Raw genomic sequence first — 22,752 nt, 5'->3', positions numbered from 1 at the left:
GCCCTCCCGGACGGGGCCGGGAGCCCTCGTGCCGCCACCCCTGGGCCACGCACTGTCTTTTCTGGGAAGAGCTCGTGTAAGTCACGAGGCTCGTTCCTTTTCTCGCAATCCTGGCAACGCAGCCTCCGCCGGTGGCCGGTGCCTGTCAGGGACGCCGTGGAGAGAAGGCGCCGTGGGGAGCGAGCGTGGGTCCCGCCCCCGGGTTTACAGCCCAGCCCTTGGAGCGGGACGCGGCTCCTTCACCCGGCTGCTCCCCGCTGACCGAGGCACCGAGCCGCTCTGTTGGGTCCCCGGCCGAACGAGCCGGGGCTCGCCCCTCCAGCACCGGCCCTGGGGGCTGAGCCCCGACTGCTCGGGGAGCCCTCGGGCCCGACCCCGGGACCCCGCGGGGTCAGTGCCGCCACCGCCTCCTCCGCTCGGTCCCTCCCCGCCCCGCCCCGCCGGGCCCGGCCCCCGCTCCTCCCCCGGCCTGCGCGGCACCCGCCGCTGCTCCGCCGCTTCCCCGCTCTGCTCGGGGCCCGCGGCCCTTCCCGGCGGCCCGGCCTGGGGCGGGGCGGCGACGCCCCGGGCATCCCGCAGGTGAGCGAGGGCCGCGGGCCGGGGCGGCGGGGCCGTGGCCGCGGGGCCGTGCGGAGGGAGGGCGGCCGGGCCGCGCCGGGGATGATGCAGCAGCAGCGGCCGCGGGGGCTCCGGCCCGGTTCCTGCCGTGCCCCGGCCTTGGGGCGGCCCTGCACCCCCGGGCCTGGTGCCGACCCCGGGAGCGGGACCTTGCGGCTTGAGGCTGTTTCTGTTCAGCCTCGCTCGTGTCCGACAGCTGTAGCGTCTGTCGGGAGGGGACCTGTATTATGGGGGTCTAATACACTTGAGGAGTGACATAACGGGCAAGGGGAGATTTCCCGCAGGTGTTTTTTGCCTGAAAGCTAAAGCTCTAGGTGAGTCGTTGTGTTGTGACCTCCCATAATAAATCAATGTTTAGACCTGCTCTCCTTCGCGTGTTGCACATAAACCTGGTTTTCCCATACCTGATGCAGCTGCGAGCCAGGAACACCCGCTTTCTGCTTCTGCCTTGTCAGTAGGGCAGTTGGGTGAATATTTCTTTCTTCAGTATCACAAGTATAAAATGTCTTGGAGCACAACTGCAGATACTTCTTTCCCTTGGTAGGTTATGCAAGACCAGACCTGGTAGTTGTTTTGTAGATGAACAGGGCAAAGATTTCTTTTATTTGTGCAGTTGCTCCAAAGAATGTCAGCCTGCATGGATCTGAAACTCTTGACAGCTGGCTCTAGCTTTGGTACAAAACCACACAGTTGTTTTAAGAAGAAAAAACAATCTGCAAAAACCTAGAAATGTGTTCCTGTGGAAGGCAGAGACGCTGGGTTTGGCAGCAGTTGAAGCGACTGAAAGTAGGTTGCAGTTACGGAGGAACTGTTCTGACACGTTCGTGTACTGTTCTCCCTCAGTGGTGCTTGAGAAAGACAGGCTGAAGGACTTGTTTTAGGGTAACTTCTTTTCCCATCATCCACAGTACATTTTGACAAGCACAGTTCAGCTCTCTGGCAGTGCTTTTATTTAATTCCTGGTTTCCTGAGCAGAATTTAGAGCTGTGTGTGCCAGCTATAGCTCTTAGGGTAAGAGTCATGGGAAGACAGAAGTTGGATATTTCTCTCTGAACAGTCACAAACTTTATTCTGGTGTATGTGGTCAGGGCTGAGAGGCAAAAATGAGGTTTCCCTGCATTGTTCACAAGGGGAAGTGCTGTGTGGGAAGATCAGCACCCCAGTGCTGGAGAGTCTAAAGACATGGTTTTGATTTTGAGGAAAGGGCTGATCCCACGGAATGCACTGAAATCATCCACATCCAGAAGATTCTACTTAACAAAGTGTGCTTCAAAACCAGTTCCCAGTTAGCTTAAGATGGTGAAGATATGAAGCCTGGAATTCATTTTAAAACAGTATTTTGTTCATTAGATTTTTTGGGGAACATCTGGGAGAGAGATAAGAAATCAAGGATGGTGAAAGAGCAAATGTAGTATTGATACTTTTTTTTTTTTTTAAATTAGACTAGCTGATGCATTTGGGGAAAGGGGTCTGTTTTGGTGAAGGAACTCAGAGCCTGAAGTGTCCCAGTTTTACGTGTTAGCCAAAGCTACTGTGCTCTTGTCATTTGTATTTTAAATCAATATGTATTACAAGGTGTTATGTTCCTTCTCTGTGAAACTGCATGAAATTGCTCTGTTGTTTGTTAAGCTTCTCTTCACAGGTTGCTGAGATCCAGGTCAGCACCCCTGTGGTGTTTTCTACCATGCACATATGATTTCTTCTCTCTTTGCTCCTCCCATTAGTTTACTGAGTTCTAAAGAGTGCTGGGAAAACATTGTAAAATTAGCCTTGAGGTTTATCTTCTGCCAAGACAAGGTGCTAGGCAAGCTTTTTCACTCCTGAGATAAGTGTTACTGATATGGCCTACTAGTTTATAATATTTTTTTTCTTTTCTCCTTACTGTCAGTGATTCAGATCAGATAAGACTGGGAATTGTTTCAAATGTCCTCAAAATGTGAAAAAAAACAGAGTGTAGCAGCCATGAGGCTGCTGGAGTCATTAACATCAAGTTCATCAGATTTTTCCACTTCTTTATTGCAATGACGTGGGCTCTTCACATCTGCTTCATTTCCAGCCAACTGTAATATTTTGGATCCTTGTCTGTGCTATTAATATCACTTATCTTCTTTTCTACTTTTTTAACAGCCATGAGCAAGGTTATTCAAACTATGCTTGAGAAACGCAAACTCTTTTCATTTTTTTATAGCTGCATGTTACTGAGACATATTTAAAGTCTTTTACATATCCATGGACCACCATAAAAGTGTTTATTGTGTTCATAAGCTATGAAATGATCTGTTCTTGTGGTGCTTGGATGTATGAGCTGGGTGGAACAGTGTTTTGTTATGTTTTGTAGAGACTTTGAGTTGTGTGGCTCATACTGTTAAAAATCTACCCGTGAAATGGTAAATTCCTCAGAGACTGGAGCCTGCTTATCGGGGTTACAGTTCATTTAAGTCTATTTCCCTCTTGCCCAGCTTCATTTAGAACTAATCATATTTTCAGTGTTTGATGAAGTAGTGTAACAAGGAAATGTTAGATTCAGATCAGCACAGTTGGGAGCATGAAGCTCATAGACACCACAGGCTAAGTACTGGTCATGGGCTGCAGCACCTTTCACTTTTCATCAGAGTTTCATGCAAATGAGCTAATTAGATTTGTATCTGTGCAGCTGAAGCTGTGCCTGTGTGCCGAGCACCTCCCAGCATTTCTGAAGGCACATTCCATGAATTGGATTATTAGCTTTATTTGTTTCTCTCTCCTCCCCATGGCTTTGCTCCTTCCCTGCAATAATACCACAACACAGCCACTCAGCAGTGAGGCCAGGCCGTGCCAGATTTGTTTCAATCTCTGAGCCTTAAAAATAGATATGGAACTCTAATATGCAAAACATGCCCAGATATCTTCTTATAATCATGAGAGCAAATCTGACCTGTAGTGAAAGGAGCCATCCTTTTTTGTCATAGGAAACCCTCCTCACATGAGTGTTGGTGAAAATGGGGGATTCAAGGGATATCTGTCCTCACCTGGATTCCATAGGAGAGGTGACCAGGGATGATCTGCTGCTCAAATCCAAGGTACAGGGTTGTGGCTCTCAGTTCTTTCCCTTTTAGCTGTTGTAAATGGATTTGCACATTTGCTTTTTGAAGAAAATGCTGCCTATCTCGAGAGAGAGACTCTCCTTCCCCCAGTGATGTACCCACATGTCCCATAAAATCACCCTTTGTGACCCCACAAATTTCTCATAGTCATTTTATCCTGCTTGAATGTGTCACTTTAGCTAAAGTGGTGCAACTGTGTATTTGATTGGAAGTGTGATGAAAGGAATGAAATACTATGAGCTGAAGGTTGGGCTGTTTTATAGAGAAGTTTCTCACTGTTTAAGGACTTGGTTATTTAAAAACCAACCAAGCAAACAAACCTTCTTTTATCATGAATATGCAGGGAACTTGCCAGTCTTGTGGAGCTGTGGGACCAAACCTCTGGGCTTGTCTTCAGGTAAAAATGGCTTGTTTGTGTGCATGATGTAGTGGGACTTCACTCAAATAGCATTTATACTGAAAAGAGAGTGGGGAGCAAAGAAGGGGTTCACAGTAGAACCATCCACTGTTTTTTGATGGATTCCAAGGAGTAGACTCTCCAGGTGAAAGGGTAACACTGTCACAATCTGACAAGATGTAAGGGTTCACTCCTTGTAGGGGATTGTCCTTGCCATTCCCAGTAGGAATGAATAAATTCCCCAGTGATGGTTGTTGGCTGGGTGTTGCCTGTGCTGGCACCTGTGGAGGGGCTGCAGGGTGACACCTTGGAAGTGAGGAGGGAGGGAATCCATGGGACATTGGGGGAGGCAGGGACTGTTTATTTTTACACTGGAATGCCCGGGCATGGGGCTGCTCAGATGAGATCCTTGTTGGAGCAATGGCCTTGGAGCAGAGACTTTGCCCGGGTGCAAATCTGGTTCCCGATTTTCTTTCTTAAATCACATGTAAATTTCCATCAATTCTGAATTTTCATCTTGTTTTGGGCCCTGAATAAAAAGCAGGTTAGGAAACTGAGAAGATAATTCTGAAGTTGCTGCTGCTGCTGGGACTGGAGTTACAGACTGTTTTCTAAAGAGTCTAACTTGATGTGGCCATTGTGCTTTGGCTCTTTCCCCTCTCTAGATTGGTTGTCCTTATGTTGGTTGTGGGGAGTCCTCTGCTGACCACAGCACACTTCATGCACAGGTGAGCTTTTCTCTGTTCCCCACATTTAAACAGACAGAATTGGATTTTCCCTGTTCCATGTCCTGGTAGTCCTGTGCTCCAGCCCAGGTTAGCTGCCAGAGGAGATCTGTTGTTTCATATTCAATTTCCAGGCCAAGAAGCACAACCTGACTGTGAACCTGACCACGTTCCGTGTGTGGTGCTATGCCTGTGAGAAGGAGGTGTTCCTGGAGCAGTGCCTGGCAGCTCAGCCACCCTCACCCCCCAGCAAGTTCCCTGAGCCGGTGGGTCTGTGTCACACAGGGCAGGGCTGGGAGCTTGGCAAGGCTTTGTTTGCCTGGTGTAAAATTAGCCAAGTGATTCCTGCCATGGTGCAGCGTTTGCTGTCATGGGGATACCTTCACTGACAGTGGCTGCCTGTAGCCAGGGGACCACTAGCCCTGACTTACAGGGTGTCCCAACAAAAAGACAAATGACTTAGGGGTGGGAACTAGATGACTTTTGCAGTCCCTTCCAAACCAAACCATTTATGATGCTATGATTCTATGACTTGAATATCCATTCTGACTTTATTTTTAACCTTTCCAATGGGGTATCTGCATGTGAGAAGAACCTTTCTGTCACATTTTCATTTGCAATGCATGGCCCATAGAAATTTCAGCTGTCAGACCAGAAACACAATGTACTTGTGACACTGCTGCTCATTCCTGATGTTTCTTATCATCTGTACTGGAAGCAGTAATGGCACTATTTCCACTCCCTGCTGCCTCAGTGAGAAGGGTAGACAGTGCAACCTGTTCTTCCTTCTCCTTCTACTTTTCTTGAAGGCTGGCTTGATTTATATGTAAGATAATATCTCTCACAGCTCATCTTTCAAAGCAGGCCTGTGACTGATACTTATTTCTCTGTCTTTAATCTAGGATTCTCCTTTGCCTGCTCACCCTCTGAAAGCTGTTCCCATTGCAGTGGCTGATGAAGGCGAATCTGAATCAGAGGATGATGATTTGAAACCAAGAGGTAACTTTGCATTGAGTTGATGAAAGGGCTGGCAGGGCAACTCTGCAGTCTGTAGGACCTGCACTGAGAGGGTTCCTGGCAGCAGAATTGGAGACTGCATAGAAAGGGCTGGATTCCCTCTCCTTGGGGAGGAATATAGAAAGCAGCACATCTTGAAAGTGATTCATCCCTCTCTTGTTTGTGCTTTAGGCCTTACTGGAATGAAAAATCTTGGGAACTCCTGCTACATGAATGCAGCACTTCAGGCTCTCTCAAACTGGTAGGCATTAGGGCTTCAGTGTTGTACTAACTGACTTCACTAAATACCAAAAGTGTCACCTCTCATCTGAAACCTTCATGAGTCTTGCAAAGAGAGATTAGCCAGGCTGGGGACAGAAAAAAAAAATAGTGGTTTCTTAAGGCAACAGAAATGTTACAGTAGGAAATTGAAGGACCAGCCAGCTCATGTTTAGATGAATGCTTGAAGTAAAACTTCATCATTTCTGTTGCAACAGAAATTATTTATCCGAGAGAAAGCCATGTCATGTCTCTTTATCCTCCCCACTGATATCATTCTAATAACCTCTGTCCTAAAATATTCTCTAGCCATCCTGCTGAAAACCAATTCCAGGATCCTTTCTGTACTGAGAACAGGTTCAGATCAGCCTTTTTCATTTGAACCAAGTGAGGAGTCACATCTGCATCTGGAATCACTTCTTCCCTTGGTTTAAAATCAGTACCTTAAGCATGCTTTTGATAAGGCCTGCATGAAGTTTTGATAAATAAATATAAGCAGAGGAGAAGTTTCTGTGGGCTGAATTCTTCTCTTTTTCCTTCTCTTGTAGCCCACCTCTCACACAGTTTTTCCTGGAATGTGGTGGACTGGTCCGGACGGATAAGAAACCTGCCCTGTGCAAAAGTTACCAGAAGTTGGTGTCTGAGGTTTGGCACAAGAAACGGTGCGTGGTGACCCCTGGTCTAACCTGGCCAGGTTTCAGAGGTGTGTTAGTTCTGAGGTCTGGCATCAGCAGAGAGGAAATCTGATCCTCAGGGACAAATGCATTGTCTGAGGCAGTGATTTAACCTCCTGTGTGGATGGGGATTTAAGGATTCCCTGGGATCCAGGAGATCCCATCTCCTGTGCTGGTGATGAAATGGGCACGTTGATGTCAGTGAAAAGAATTCATTCTTAATATTACACTTTTGAAAAGGAAGAGTTTTTTTTTAAATATAGTTCCCCTGTTGGCAATGAAGAACAAATGATGGGAGTAAGGGAACCTGGGGCTATCTCCAAATATTTTACATGGACTTCAGTAGCCAGCATTTAATTGCACTGCTCTTGATTAGCACAGGAATTGATGATTTGGATAGAAAAAGTGATTCAGAGATTTTTACTAAATAGAGTGGAAAATGCAGGTGACATTTTGGGAATTGTTTGCTATTGATTCAAATTCTGGACCAGTTCAAAGGACAGTGCAAAATTATGTAGCCCTGTTTAAATCTGAAGATGTCTGCTCTGTGCAGTAAATTAAACCCCATCAAAACAGGAATTTAAATGGCATTGCATGTTTGCCTCAAGTTCATTATTAACAAGGAATAAGTAAGATATGGAGCAAGGTGAACTGTGTCTTTGTAGAGGAGGAGGTGCAGGCTTTTAAGCAATATCATGTCATTTTAACATTGATTGGATTTATCTCATTTACTGGGTGGTCAGCCTGCCCAGATTTTGAGACAGACATGGTGCTGGAAAATCAAACAAATTAACTAATTGCTAAACTCTGTTCTGGAAAGAATCACTTCCCACACTCAAAGTGTGACAGAGCTTTAAGTGAAATGTGTTTTGGGGAAGGGTTTCTCTAGAAAGACAGACTGAAATGACTGCAAGGTGTTTCTGTCTCTTGGTTGTTTGTCACCTAGCTCGTGCAGAAATCTCTGCTCAGGGTTTGCAGGTGCATAATTATCTTTTGGCCTCTAACTACACCCCACACCCTCTGTTACGGCCTGTTGACAAACTGGCTCCAAGCCCAACAAGCCAACTGACTCTTTCTTTTTTCTTTTTCCATGTCTAAACAGCCCAAGTTATGTTGTTCCAAGCAGTCTATCCCATGGAATCAAGCTTGTCAACCCCATGTTCCGAGGCTATGCACAGCAGGTGGGGCCTGAAAAAACCCATGCCATTATTCCAAAGACAGAGGGAATGTCATTCTTGCAGTGGTGGTGCTTGTGTTGAGAAGGAAGAGCTTGAGCTCGGGGGTCATGGCCTTTCTGTGTCAATGTCAGTGATCTGATAGAGCACTTGGGTGGGATTTGGGAGACCTGGATTCTTTTCCAGGCTTGCCTCTGGCTTGTTGGTACCAAATCAGTTAATTTCCTTGTGTCAGCTTGCTCACCTCTGAAATGATGGTGGTCAAACCCTTTATAAACAGCATTGAGATCTACTGATAACTGCTGTATAGGACTTTGGTATTATTTATTCATGTCAGAGCTGAGGAACCTGGATAAATCTGCACTAAAAATTCAAAGATATGAATGTTCTATATTCTTTTTCTGGGGAATTACAGCAAAACTAGGTCTTATTTAAAGGTAGTATCCATTTTTTTATTTTGAAGTCTTTATCAGTGTAGCTCTTCTGTTTGTTCTTTATGACAAAATGTAAACAACGAACTATGATTAAAAATTTTACTAGAGAAGTGACAGTGCATCAAAACTGTAATAGTGACAAGAAATCAAAACAAAGAATAAAGATAATGATTAATGAAAGAGCTTCTATATTTGTCTTTGATGTGAAATACGTTGGATTGGAAAACTCTGATCTGAAGAGATAGATTTGAAAGGTAGGCAGGGCAGGCTAAAAGCCAAACTTCCTAAAACAACTGAAAGGTCGTAATTAACTTTCTGCAGTTGTCAAAATACCAGCTTGCTTTCCAGCAGCTCCTTTGAAGCCGATGTATCAGCTCTTTTACCATGTATTATGAATGTAGGAGCTTGCAGCTAGACTGTATATCTTTGAGTTTCTGGTTCCTCTCCCTGTTTATTAAAGATTTTAATCTGCCCTCTCTAAGAGGTGGCTTGCCATGAGCAGAAGTCAGTGTTCCTAAGATGTGTTTGTGGGAAGGAGGCTGTTCTCCAGGGCTGCTGTTTTCATCAGGTTTCTCCTTGCTTTTTCCCTATTATCTGTGACAAATCCCTGATAAACGCACTCCTGGTTTGCCTTCTGCAGCTGGCTCTCTGTCTTTTCAAAGTCTATCAGCTGAAGATATTCAGATTAAAAAAATGGGCCTTTAATTATGTAGGAACTAAAGCATTTCTGTAACAGACAGGCCCTTTGGTGCATGGCCCTGCTTCAGCTGGGTCTGCGTGCTGCAGAGCAGTCTCACCTTTGTGGGCACTCTTGGAATTGGCTGTGAATGGAGCCATCTCCTCTTTTGCCTCTCTCATTTGCCACGTTTCTGGCTGGATACTGACATGGAATCTTGGTTTTCAGGACACCCAGGAGTTCCTGCGATGCCTGATGGATCAGCTCCATGAGGAACTGAAGGAACCTGTTGTTGCAGAGACGAGGGACTTGGACACCAGTGACCAGGAGGACAAGCGGGAGGGCGACCGAAGCCCTTCGGAGGATGAGTTCCTCTCCTGTGACTCCAGCAGTGACAGGGGTGAAGGAGAGGGCCAGAGTCGGACCTCAGGGAGCATGGGCAGCAGCTCCCTGGCAGAGACAGAGCTGCTGATCCAGGATGAAGCAGGAAGAGGGATCTCAGAAAAAGAGAGGATGAAGGACAGAAAGTTCTCCTGCGGCCATCGGCGCAGCAACTCGGAGCAGGTGGATGAGGATGCAGATGTTGATACTACGATGATGCCAGTCGATGGCAGAGCCTCACCTGAGATGCTGCCAGCTCCCTGTCCTGCCAGCCCATGTAGGACACCAGGTATACCCCTCTTTCAGTCAGGATATTTCCAGGAAGATGTGTTACCATCCTCTGCAGGCACTGCGGTGTAGTGCAGTGGCAAACACATAGTGTGATTGTTCCTTCTCTGTGTTTCAAAAGATTTTGCATCCAAGGTTTCCCTCCGTCCTTGTCTTTGTGCACAATTGCTTCTGTAAAGAAGTGTACTTGGTGAGCCAGAGAGGTGCTTAGCCAGGCTGTGAGCTGAGTAAAGGCACAGCAGCGAGAGCTGCCTCTGCCAAGCTTGCAAACACTGTATTGGTGCCTTTTAAGACAAAAGGTTTGGTATGTGTATGTCTCTTAATTTGATACACTGGCCTGGAGAAATACTAGCTGTGGAAAAGGCATGGCAGAAGGTATTTGCTAGTGTTGGACTGTGGACTTTGGGGAGAGAAAAGAGAGAGGCACAGTTTGAGTATTTTTGTGTCTCAGGGAAAAGAAAAGAGCAGCAGTGTGGAGTCACCTCAAGCTGAACATATCCGATCTTTCAACGCTTCTTTATGAGTCTTACTCTGCCAGCTGGCACTGAAGGCAGCGATGCTGTCTGTGTGGTTTAGGGCTACAGGAGCAAGCTGCAAAATCTAATTAGTCATAAGTGTGAAAAAATGGCAGGTTGTTTTCTGGGGTTTTTTAGTATGTAATTATTAGCTGTTAAGTACAGCTCCGTATGCACTCTCCCCCGTGACTGAGGGAGCTGTGTCTGCCAGCCTGTGCAGGCAGGACAGTTACTGGACACTGAACTGTGCCTTTGAGAGAGATTCTGTGCTGGAACACAGAGCTAGGCTGACACAGATTGCAGTGGAGCTGCCTTTCATAGCTGGGGTTTTCACCAGTGCCCTTTTCCCTCTCTGTTTTCCCAAACAGAACCCGACAATGATGCCTATGTGCGCTGCTCCTCACGCCCTTGCAGTCCAGTCCATCATGAAATGCACTCCAAGCTCTCCAGCAGTCCTCCCCGCTCCAGTCCTGCCAGGCTTGGACCTTCCTACATACTCAAGAAAGGTAGTGCAAAGAGGGATTGCTGGGAGGCAAAGGGGAGAGCATGTAGAGGAGGGGAGAGAAGGAATCCATCATGATTCTTGATTAACAGATGTAAGAGTGCTGGTTCCCCTGGACAACAGTGTGTTCTAAAACAGTATTTGGCAAAGACTACAGTAAACCTATAGATAAAGTCAAGCTCTGGGCACAGTGATGTTCTAGTGTGTTCTCATACTGGAGCCTCAAATGATCCATGTCTGCATCTGTGTGCTGTGTTTGTCATTAATAAAATGGCTCTCAAGTCCCAGGCACAAGCTCTGTCCCTTTAGGGGAGTGTGGCAATACATAAACATTTGTCTGCCAGACTTGAATTTCATGGCATGTGGGCCAGAGAACTGTAAGATGCTGTTACTGACAGAGCTTCCTGCCTCTTGAACATCTTGGGCTCACAGGAATGGAATTAGGGCTGCAGATGTCCCTGCAGTGCTGGGAGCACTGTCAAGCTGCAGAATGGAGCCTGGCTTGTGTTGTTATCAAACTGGTCCCTTCATCCCAGAGCAAATTGCAAATCAAAATCCCTCAGTGCTGCATAATCTGCAAACACAATGGCTTGTGCTTGTACCACTGTCCCTCCAGCTGCTCCATGAGGACATTCTTTCTTCAGCCCCTTGGCTGAGCTCAGCACAGCTGCAGATGTTCTGGCTGCATGAAAACCACTCTGTCTGCCTGCACGTGTGTGTGTGGGGACAGGGTTTGTTGTTAAACAAAACTTTGCATTTGGCCAGTCCCTGCTGTGGAGAGTCCTCTCCAGTGCAAGACACTTGGGGAACACGTGGTAAATGTCAGAGGGGAACAAAAAAGGACAAAGTAGAGAGCAGGTGAGGGGGAGAGGAAGTGAAATGCAAAGCTTGGAGCAAAGTGTCACAAGACCTCAGAAAACCAGGGGCTGCCTGTGGCAGGGCTGGGCTTCTAAACATGTAAAAGGCTGGAAACAGGAGTTCCAGGACAACAATTTCTGCCTCCTGAGAGCCAGCTGGTGTTGGTTCAGTTGACTTCCTCTCCCTTGTACCACACACAGCAGCAGAGTCCTCTGTGTCTCTTCACAACTTGCCTCACAATGTCCCTGGGATGGGGTCTGAACATCAGGACAATGCTTGTCCTGTGTTCTTATGTGGTTGTGTGACTCTGTGGAGACTTGAGACTGAGAGGGTCATTCCTTGTTTTCCAGCCCAGATGCAGGCTTCTGGGAAAAAGAAGAAAGAGCTCCGTTACCGCAGTGTGATTTCTGACATCTTCGACGGCTCCATCCTCAGCCTGGTGCAGTGCCTCACCTGCGACAGAGTGAGTGTCCTGGGCCCTCCCAGTCACCAGCACAGGCTTTGTGCTTGTAGATCTCTTCCTAGGGAATGGTGCTGCTTTTTCCAAACCCTGTGGCGTGCAGCACCTGCTAATGTGGCCATAGATGATGGCAGGGGAGGTGTGAGAATCTGCCATGCCAAGGAGATGTGTTTGTTTGCTGATCTGTGTTACTGAGTTGACCCAGCAGTATCACGTTCACATTAGGAAACTGAGTCCAGTGCTACAAAACCCGTGACAGAAGTCAGTGCTGACAGCAGGGAAGAGTAATTAGCCACAAGGAGTTACTCCTGCTGCCAGTTCAGGTTTCTAGCATAGGCTAAATCCAAGCAGTGATAAAAGGTGATGAAGGTCGGGTGCCAGCTCCATTACACACACGGGAAACCCTGACCTGTTTCTCTTGGATATTTCCAGGTTTCTACAACAGTGGAGACGTTCCAGGACCTGTCACTCCCAATCCCAGGGAAAGAAGACTTGGCCAAGCTGCACTCTGCCATCTACCAAAATGTGCCAGCCAAGACAGGGGCATGTGGGGACAACTATGCCTCACAGGGCTGGATTGCTTTCATCATGGAGTACATCCGGAGGTGTGTTCCCTTTGCAGGACCTCTGTTTTCTGGGATTTGCCCTGCAGTGCTGGAAGGCAGCTGTCCCTAACAGTGATGTTAACATTGGCATCTCAATTGGAACCATTCCCTGGAGGACAGTATGTGGTATCTCACAGGGCTTTGAGCCCAACTGTGCACCAGTTGTTACTGCTCCTCTAGATCTCTCACACACCTTGAGAGCTCTTGTGCAGCTATCACCCCTCACTGCTGCCTCAGACTTGCCCTCCAGAGCAAATTAATTCCTGGTGTAGTTTTCCAAATAATTTCCAGTTTGAGTAGGAACATCAGCTGAGAGCAGCTGTGCTTTCCCTGCTCCTCTGGGATGTGGGATGAGCTTAGGACCTACAGCTAGAAGAAAATTTATCATCCACTTGGGGTTTTGTGTGCCAAAGCATTCAGCTATTTTATTTATAACTCTTAATCCCTTCTCCTCTGCAGATTTGTGGTGTCCTGTATCCCTAGCTGGTTTTGGGGTCCCGTGGTGACACTGGAGGATTGCCTTGCTGCCTTTTTTGCAGCAGATGAGTTGAAGGGTGAGTTTTTTTGGTGGAGTCTGACAGCATGGAGCAGCATTCCATACGCATTTTGAAGGCAGATTAAACCTCCTAGAAATCCTGCCTTGATGTGTCATTAGAGACTGGCAGAGCCAAAAGTTGTCAGCTCAGCATCTATGAGCAGGAGGGAACTTTTCTACCTGCTCAGGGGTGGGAAATCTGGGTGAGAGTGTCCTCAGTGAGGAGCAGGCAGAGCTGTTGGTTGGTTGAGTGTTGTGGCTTCTCAGTTTCTTCACTTTCTCATCCTTCCTGCTAATTGGCTGCACCCCTTTCTTGCCTACACTTACTGATAGAAGTTGTTTTGATCTCTTCTCATCCTGGCCTGCCCAAAAGGTTCTTAATCTTTCTCTGCACTGTCTGGAAAGGTGGCTGTGTCAGCGTTGTATGCTCTGAGCAGCTACATAATGGCTCTCTTCTCTCTCGACAGGGGACAACATGTACAGCTGTGAACGGTGTAAGAAGTAAGTTGGCATTATCTGTTTTATGTTGCATGTCTGGAGTTTTATTTCTGGAATTTTATTTCTCTATACTGCTGTCAGATATTTTGCTGTGTCCTCTGCCTGGACAATTTTGCTGGAATTCAGGATTTGTCTTGGATTCCAAAGTGAGCAAGACTCAGCTATGCCTTTGCTGATGAAAGAGAGAGTCCTCACAACTCATTTCTTTTCCTCCCTCAGGCTGCGGAATGGAGTAAAGTACTGCAAAGTCCTCCGGCTCCCAGAGGTGGGTAAAAGCATCTTGTTTCCCAGTTCTCTTCTAGCAGCCACTGAGGAGGTCAGAAGGCCAGAGGTAGAATAAAACCAGCAGGTTTTTGGTGGCAAAAAAATCTGATCTGTATTTAGATCTGAAGAGACTTTCTCAGTCTAAGTTAGTGAGCCAGCAGGATTCATGAGAAAGAGGCAAAGAACTCCTGCAAAGATCAGACACACAGAGATGTGCTGTGCTCCCAGAGCTCCCATGGCAAAACTGCCCTTTGGTGTCCTCTGTCCTTGGTCTTTTAGATCCTTTGCATCCACTTGAAACGGTTCCGGCACGAGGTGATGTATTCCTTCAAGATCAACAGCCACGTCTCCTTCCCCTTGGAAGGGCTGGATCTGCGACCCTTCCTGGCCAAGGAGTGCGTGTCCCAGATCACCACCTACGACCTCCTGTCAGTCATCTGTCACCACGGCACGGCTGGCAGTAAGTGCCTCTCTGGAAGAGGAGCAGGAAGGGAGGAGTGTGAGTGAGGTCAGGAGTAGCCAACACCTCAGCTGGGCTGAAGGGCAGCACGAGACCCCCTCCATTCTCAGCCTGAGCAGCCTCTGCCCTTTGGAAAGTAACTGAGCAGCTTCTGGCAGATCCCCTGCAGCTCTTTCAGCCTCCCCACAGGCTTGGCTCAAACCCTTTCCCACTGTTCAGTCTTGCTGAGAGACGCTTCCAAGGAAGGCAAATCAGGGTGACAGTGCCAGGCTCTGCTGCTCCAGCAAAGCTTGCCTGAGCAGGAATTATCCTTTTTTTTTGGTCTCTCTCTCTGTTCTGTGCCAGCAGCTAATCCTGTTTGTGCTGCTGACATTATCCCAGGCCTGCCTTCTGTCTGCACTGCAGATCCCAGCAGTGCTGTGCTTTCTGTTCCAGGTGGCCACTACATTGCCTACTGCCAGAACGTGATCAATGGCCAGTGGTACGAGTTCGATGACCAGTACGTCACCGAGGTTCACGAGACTGTGGTGCAGAATGCAGAAGCCTATGTGCTGTTCTACAGGTGAGCTGTGCCCTCAGCCCCTTCCTGGGTACAGAACGCCTGGAAATGCATTTCACAAATGGAGTTCTCCTTTCCCTGCTCCAGGAAAAGCAGCGAGGAGGCCGTGCGAGAGCGTCAGAAGGTCGTGTCCCTGGCCAGCATGAAGGAGCACAGTTTGCTCCAGTTCTACATCTCTCGAGAGTGGCTCAATAAATTCAACACCTTTGCTGAGCCTGGGCCCATCACCAACCACACCTTTCTGTGCTCCCATGGAGGTAAGGCTGCTGGACCTGGGAGCAGCACATTTGATTCTTCATGGTGCATTAACAAATGCAGGAAAAAACTCCAGCTGCCATTCTGCTATAGGGAAGCTGCAGTGGGATCCTCTTTGGCAGAAACTTCAGCCTGCTCAGGGAGGGATGAGACAATTACCCATTGTGCTGCTGGTCGGAGGCCTGGGGGGATGTTTAGTGCTGGGAAACAACAGTTTTGAGTTCTCTGTGTTTAAAAACAAACCTGTAGAAAGCAGATAGGGCAGGGTTTATCTGTGTTACCCTGTCAGCAGGGCTGGTCCTCGGGGTTTGTTTGGAGAAGGGAGCTGATAGCACATCTGACTCTGCTGCTGTTTCATCAGCCATGCTGGGGAGCACTCAGTATTTGTAAATCTCTCTTCTAAATTGGAAATTAAGCACTTGATTAGAAATTAGGGCCGTGGATTGAGAAACCTCCACAGATAATGAACTTCTGACTGTCTTGCATTAGCAAAGGACGCAGATTCTGGAATCTGAGTTCTCAGAAAGGGAAATCTGCCTTTTTATCTGTGTCTGTTTACACAGCAATAATGAGATCCCTGATTAACTCTTCCACCTGCCTTTCCTCCACAGGGATTCCTCCTAATAAATACCATTACATTGATGACCTGGTTGTGATTCTGCCCCAAAATGTGTGGGAATATCTCTACAACAGGTGAATATGGCCATTCCATTCTTTCTTCCAGTATTTGTAGTGTCCTGATCTAAGCCAGGATGAGCTGTATCAGTGCCTGTCCCAAAAGGATAGCAAGAGATAAGCCAGAAGAGCAAAAGTGTGGCTGAGTAAAGGCAGCTCTGTGCCCTCAGCTGGAGATGCACCTCCCTCACCAGTGTCTGGAGCAGTATAAAAATCCCTGTCTGTAGGATGCAGGGCTGGGAAGAGCTTCCACTGTGCTGCAGTTCTCCATTGCCTTCCCTCTCCCTGTGCCCAGGTTTGGGGGTGGCCCTGCTGTGAACCATCTGTACGTGTGCTCCATCTGCCAAGTGGAGATCGAAGCCCTCGCCAAGCGCAGGAGGATCGAAATCGACACCTTCATCAAGGTTGGCACGGGAAGCATCTGGGAGCAAGGCAAAGGGCAGGGGTGGGAAATGCAGACCTGGAAATCTCCTGCCTGTTTTCCAGAACATGACCTACAGCACAGCCAGGAGATTGGCCTGGGGGTTCCCCAGTGCAGAGGAGCAGCTGGGGCATGGGAATGCTGTGCAGACAGAAAGTGTGAAACCATCCTTGTCTTGTGCCTGCTCTGGTGAGCAGGAACAGGATGTGAGGAAGGAATTCCATGGGGTTCTTCTGGAGGATGGCAAGGCTGCCTTGCAATTAATGGATCTCAGGAGTGACTTAAGTCCTTCCTATTTCTCTGTTTCTGCTCTCCCAGCTGAACAAGGCTTTCCAGGCAGAGGAGTCTCCAAGTGTCATCTACTGTATCAGCATGCAGTGGTTCCGGGAGTGGGAGGCCTTTGTCAAGGGCAAGGATAATGGTAAGGATCAGACACTGGGGTCTGTCAGGGGGGACAGGGGGAATGGAAACGAGTCCATTTGCTGGGTCTTGGCTGAGCACTGCCCCTGGCTGGGGTGACAAGGCTGGGCAGGGTTCAGGCACCAGCCACTGGGACTGCCTGCAGGTCCCCAGGGCAAAACAAAAATGACCAAGAGGAGTTAGGAAAGCATCTGAAGCTGGAGGCAGCAAGGAAATCAGGTGGTTTTTGACATATTTGTTCTCCTACAGAGCCCCCTGGACCAATTGACAACACCAAGATTGCCCTCACGAAACCAGGTGGCCATGTGCAAGTCAAGCAGGGTAAGGCTGGTGCTTACTGCCTGTGGTGCTCCTAAAAGGTAAAGGAGACTGTTCCTCTGGATGTGGCTGTGCATAATGGAGCCACAGAGCAAGATGGTTTTGCAGAGTATGACAGTTCTCTACCCAGCCCCTGCCCTGAGTGAGCCAGTTCTCCAGTGGCAGCTTCTGCAGGACCAGATTGCTGCTGTGACTGGTTCTGCAGACCCCCAGCTCCTGCCTTGCTGCTCCCCAGGCCCCTTGCACCACTCCCCTTTGTGCTGGAGCTTTGATCTTGTGTTGCTTTTGATGTGGTCTTCACTCAGTATCTATTGTGGTCCAGCTCTCAAAGTTAAAACAGCCTCAGGTTGTGCCTGGCAAAGTTTAGATTGGATATTAGGAAAAATTTCTATATGGGAAGGGCTGTCAGGGCTTGGAAAAGGCTGCCCAGGGCAGTGGTGGAGTCACCACCCCTGGAGGGATTTAAAAGATGTGTAGATGTGGTGCTTGTGGACATGGATGAATGGAGAACACACTGGTGCTTCCAGCAGGAGGTGGCACTGCAGGGGCTTTGTGGAGAGACCACGGGTGTCTCCTCCTCCTGGGATGGGCCTTTGGGGGGAGGTGTTTGGAGGGCAAGTCCTGGCGTTGTGTCTTGACCTTTCCCTGCTGGTGCACCCGGTGACTGCTGTTTCCCTTCCAGGTGCTGACTACGGGCAGATCTCCGAGGAGACCTGGGTTTATTTAAGCACCCTGTACGGAGGGGGCCCCGAGATTGCCATCAGACAGAACGTGGCCCAGGTGCAGGAACTGGAAAACCTCCACGGGGAGCAGAAGATTGAAGCAGAGACACGTGCAGTGTGACCTGTGCAGCTGGGGCAGGGCAGGGACAGCACAGGTACCTCTGTGGGGGACGGGAGGCTGGGAATCCTGAGGGGTCGAAATCCTCCCTTGTCTGGGACAAGGTGTGTGCAGCTCCCCCACCACTCCCGGGGCAGGCAGGCTTCCTCCTCCTCCTCCTCCTCCTTTCATGTGGCTCTGAGCACGGGGTGGTGCTGGGAGAGGCTGGCACAAAGCTCTGCACCTCACCTCTGGCTGAAGCCGTGCTCTGAGGCTGCAGCCACAGTCACAGGGTTGTCCTGACCTGAGCCCTCTCCCTTTCCTTTGCTACACCAAACCAGCACTCCCAGCTTGTCCCCAGTGCACTGAGTTCTGCTCCTTTGCAGGTTTTGCTTTTGGCACTTCTCTTTTTAATTCAAACATGTAAAGATAATGAAACATTATTTATGTTTTCAGCAGGCAGTGTTGCAACCAGAGAAACCTGGTTTTGAGTCTGAGTAAAGCCACGAGGTCTCCTATGGTTTTGTGCTGGTGGTGCTGTCACAACTTCCTAGTTTTGCTCTTTATTCAGTTGCAGTCAGCTAAGAATTTGGAAAGAAGCTATTCCCTTCTCCTTTCACTCTCAAACCCACACCTTCGTGGTCCTGCAGAATTTTATTTTCTCCTTGTGTCTGATCTCCTGTGTTCAGTTTTTGGACAACAAGGCTGGAAGGTTCCTCCTTCCCAAAGCCTTCCTCAGACTGGCCCTGGCACGAGCCTGTGTCTGTCTCCCCTCAGCTGGTGAGGAGCTGGGGGGTGAAGCTGGGGAGGGGCCCCTTTGTTCACAGAGCCCCTCCAGAGGGGGCACCCAGGGCTGGGGAGGGGGCCTGGCTGAGCAGGGCCCAGGCTGGTGAAGCTTTTTAGGAACAAACTCTGCAAACAAGCCCCACCTGTGTGCTGAGGTCATTCCAGATGTCCTTTGTGTGTACAGTGGCTCATTTAATCCGTTTGCTCCCAGATCTGCTGCCACCAATGCAGCAGAGGCAGGAATGAGGGCAAAAAAGGCCAAACTCCACTTTTCTCAGCAGGGCTATTCTTACCATGCTTTTTGTTCTTGCAGCAAGGCAAGAGCTTAATCTTTAATTAGTTTAATGGAGGCAGTTTAATGGAGACAGAGCTGCCTCCAGGCCCTGAGGAGCCAAACTCTGTTCGTGGTGTGGGTGATGCCACAGCACCAAATCTGGCCTGAGTGGTGCCAGACACTGCATGGAGCTGGGACCTCCTGAGCTCCTCAGGAGAAATGGGAGGGAAGGAAAGGCTGCTCCTTGACTTAGAGATAGAAGAATTTGAGAAGAAAAATGTGGCCTTCATGTTATTTTTTTTCTTTATTTTTTTTTTCTTCAGATCAAGTATTTGTTGCATAAAGCAACTTCTTTAAAAGTTGTCTATAATTGATTCAGCATGTTAATTTTACAATTCTGTTCATGGGATGCTTGTTTAGACCCAGCCAGACCGTAGGGGAGGTCAGAGAATGAGCCACTGTTGAGATTCTCATTGTTCCAAGCTGTCTTTATTCCCCAGTGCAGCAGCCCTGGGATCGCTGCAGAGCCTGCAGGGCTGCATGTCTGTGTTGTCTGTGTTCCAGAGGGTGCTGTACAGACTGTAGTGACACTCCTGTGCTTCAGTGTTAGACCTTGTGCTAAAAGTGGTACAATAAATACATGTGCATTCAACAAGGCCTGCCTTGCCTGCTGAGAGGGGCTGACAGCTCCAGGGAGCAGGGTGGGGAAGGAAGAAAAATTTTTAAAAAATTAAATATAAAATAAAATCCAAACTTCCTGCTGACCAGAGGCTGTGTGGGGACAGATCCTTCTGGGCAGCAGCAAGAGGAGTCTGAGGCCACTGAACCATCCTGTGCCCATTCAGAGGCACCTGCCCCTTCAAACCTCCCTTCAGCTTTCATTAACCCCAGTGCACCCGAGAGCGCCTCAGAAAGCCTGGGGGGGTCTGGATGTGCTACTCACTGACAATATTATTATCCTGGAAGTAACTTGCAGGGGAAGGAGTTGAAGTTTCATTGAGCTGTTCCAGGATTCTACAAGAGTTTCCTGTCACTGTTGTGTGGCCAAATATCCCTGCTGGTCCATTCCCCTCCCTTGGTAACAGTCAGCCTGTTCCCCAGGGAACACCAGGCTCTGGGACTGGGAATTAACAGAGTTTCTAAAGCAGCCTGAGGGGCTGGAGCAGCAGGAATTCCCTGCCCAAGTGAGTGGTGCAGCCTCAGCTGGAGCTGAAATGTTTGAAGAAGCAGAGCTGCAGCTGGGTAATAAGAACATGCAGTTTGTTCTTGAGCAGCTTGGAGTCAGCTGTCCAAACTTGGATCTTCCAAGTAAATCTGTCACCTGAGCAACTGAACAGCTCCAAACCTTCCCAGAGACACCAAGAACTGCCCTCAGGGACTGCTCAGGGTCCACACAAACAGCTCCAGCCCTGCCTCTGCTCTGGGTTACCTCTGCCTGGTCAAGCACTTGAGGGTTAGTTCTGCCTCCTGCTTTCACCTGAGATCCAACTGCAGCCTTGCTTTCCTCCAGCTGCACTGGAGGCAGCCACGGCATTTCTGAGCACACCTAAGACACAGCTCTGGGAGCCAGTGCCAATGCTGAGCTCTCATCAGTTCTCTCTGCAAATCATTTGTCCCTTTTTTTATCAGGTCCCTTTGCCAATTGCAAAAAAGAGGAGAGAAAGAACTGTTCATGCAGTGGGGACTGATGGAGCAAATCTCAGTGTCAGATTATCTGCTCCCTCCCCTCAGCTCAGTTCCTGTGTGCTGCTCCTGTTCCTGGGAGCAGAGCCATTGCTCTGTTGTGACACAAACACTCCCTACAAAAACCTTATTCCATTTTCTTCTCCCTTTTTGCTCAGCTCTACACCCCCAGCTCTCCCTCACCCCTTCAATTGTGCCTTTTCTATTTAAAGTCAGCAGTGCTGATTCTGTGAAAGATAAATCCAAGTCAGAGCCAGAGGAACACCCCCTCCTATTCATTATTGCCCAAAACCAAAGACCAGCAGCCTGTCACAAACAGCTCTGATGTGTCCTAAACTGACAGGGATGTTAATTAGTGCTGGCAAAGAACAACTGAAATCCTGCTGAAGAAATGTAGCAGCTTGACTGTATTAAACAGAAATAATCTCTAGATTATTTGTCAGATGAAAGGACCACCAGGTGTCACCTACTGAGTGGGAAAACTGCAAATCCTCTTGGCTCTCGGATGGGCTCTTTGCAGTGACCTGGACCAGGGGTGATGGAGAAGCTGGCCAAGAGCCAGGGGCTTTTCTCAGCTAGAGACACTCACACATTATTCACAACCCTGCACACCAGAATGGAATTGTGCATCTCAGCCAGAGTTCCAGAAATGTGCCTGGTTTTTGGATTATCAGGTGAAGGAAGGCATTGCTGTGTTGGACACACGTGCACATCCACACATCCCTGCCCAAACCATTCCTTACCAGCCTTGCAACAGCCTGAGTTTTAATATAAAACCTGTCAGCATCAAAAACATCTGCCAAGACTTCTAAGCCAAACCAGAGCATTCACCACAGGCATTTCCACAGTACAACTCTCTCTTTAGATGAAATCTTTCCCCCAAGTTTCCAGTTCTCATAGGCTCCTACTGAAAACACAAACCACCTGCCCTTCCCAACACCAGCTCCAGCCACAACAGCCCATTTTTCTTTCTCCTCACATGACTAAGTTAAAAAAAACCCGACAAATAAACAACCCAACCACTTCATTCTCTCTTCAGTGCCAGCTGGAAAGGTCAAAGTTTGATAAAATCAAATCTCAAAATGACCTGATGGGACCCAGCTCTGTGGGACAGTCAGAGGTACAGACAGAGCCAAATTATTACTGAAAAATCCCAGTAGGAAATAATATAAAATAAAAAAAAACAAAACCAAAGCAAGCAGGTAGCACAAGTGAAAATGTGTCCTCACTTTGCTGAAGAGAGAACTAGGAAGAGCACCACACTGGAATGTGTTGATCCACTTGTTCCGTGTACATTTTACAGCTGGAAGCAAAACCCAAATCCACCCCATAGTGAGGAAGAATAATGAGGAATAAGAGAGCAGCTCTGGGGAGTTTTAGTCTGAATTTCTCTGTGGTTGAAGCAGCAGGCACAGGTGAATTCAAATTCCCACTCTCCAATGGACACATCTGTGGGAAGCAGCAGCTCCTGGAGAGCGATGGCTGCACCTCAACAGCCCCAAGAGCCCCAGCAAAGAGGCACCAGCTTTTCTCTTGGGAAAAAAGCAATAAATCCATTTTCTTCCTGTCTGGCTGATCAAAAAGATCCAGTAAAACTGTTATTTCTGGAATTAAATGTTTATTTAAATATGCAGATGATTTTGTTTCATTGCTACAAGGTCAATATTCGCTTTCAAATGGAAGCACTTTATTTGATTGAATTCTGTCTCCAGAAATGAATGGGCAACACCAGAACCTTTTACATTGGCAATGAAATCACAACACTGAGATGCCACCGAGATCTCGAGATCAGTGCTCAAACACACATACACACACATATACAAATAAAAAAGTGCTCGACATCATCATGTTAAAATAGAATTTGGCTTCTTTTAGGTCTTCTGACATTTCAGGCAGGAAAACAAAAAACCAAAGAACAATATGCATCAAACTAAAGAACTTCTGAAAAATACTCAGCATTAAACACAACTTTGAGTATCAGTAAATATGTTTCTTCTCTATTTACAGGTGTTAAGAAAGGGCATTAGAGACTTTTGCTGGGGATCATGAAATTTCATAGGATGTACAGTCCACGCTGCTGGGCAAGATTAGTAAATCCAAGCAGAGTTTTTATAAACCA

At 48.0% G+C, this 22,752-nt stretch overlaps 1 protein-coding gene across 6 annotated transcripts; it reads left to right on the top strand.

Annotated features, from left to right (window-relative positions):
• The first annotated feature begins 1 nt into the window (after position 1).
• On the top strand, positions 2-22,282 carry USP20 (ubiquitin specific peptidase 20). Of its 6 annotated transcripts, none has more exons than XM_053996367.1 (25): positions 478-579; positions 3,567-3,677; positions 4,045-4,098; positions 4,764-4,826; positions 4,958-5,089; positions 5,726-5,822; positions 6,012-6,081; positions 6,647-6,760; positions 7,875-7,953; positions 9,286-9,727; positions 10,610-10,747; positions 11,952-12,064; positions 12,494-12,666; positions 13,126-13,220; positions 13,669-13,702; positions 13,919-13,964; positions 14,243-14,423; positions 14,859-14,985; positions 15,070-15,239; positions 15,849-15,930; positions 16,208-16,316; positions 16,652-16,754; positions 17,003-17,074; positions 17,754-17,948; positions 20,580-22,282. In XM_053996367.1, the coding sequence occupies exons 2-24, from the start codon at positions 3,597-3,599 to the stop codon at positions 17,912-17,914; spliced, it is 2,736 nt and encodes a 911-aa protein (XP_053852342.1). In that variant the 5' UTR covers positions 478-579; positions 3,567-3,596; the 3' UTR covers positions 17,915-17,948; positions 20,580-22,282. The 6 variants fall into 6 exon arrangements, with proteins under 6 accessions (XP_053852339.1, XP_053852342.1, XP_053852341.1 ...); XM_053996366.1 differs by having other exon boundaries at positions 21,937-22,279; XM_053996368.1 differs by lacking the exon at positions 20,580-22,282 and adding an exon at positions 18,347-19,714.
• The last annotated feature ends 470 nt before the right edge of the window (positions 22,283-22,752 follow it).

Source organism: Vidua macroura, chromosome 21, assembly GCF_024509145.1.
Source record: "Vidua macroura isolate BioBank_ID:100142 chromosome 21, ASM2450914v1, whole genome shotgun sequence".
NCBI classification, from domain to species: domain Eukaryota; kingdom Metazoa; phylum Chordata; class Aves; order Passeriformes; family Viduidae; genus Vidua; species Vidua macroura.
This window is presented reverse-complemented; position numbering and strand designations above follow the sequence as displayed.

Bases quoted from the DNA above. Each gene is read 5' to 3' on its own strand.
- USP20 (XM_053996367.1), top strand. From the start codon at position 3,597: ATGGGGGATTCAAGGGATATCTGTCCTCACCTGGATTCCATAGGAGAG. The intron at 6,082-6,646 runs GTAGGCATTAGG...CTTCTCTTGTAG, and splicing joins CTTCAGGCTCTCTCAAACTG to CCCACCTCTCACACAGTTTT. The intron at 13,221-13,668 runs GTGAGTTTTTTT...CTCTCTCGACAG, and splicing joins TGCAGCAGATGAGTTGAAGG to GGGACAACATGTACAGCTGT.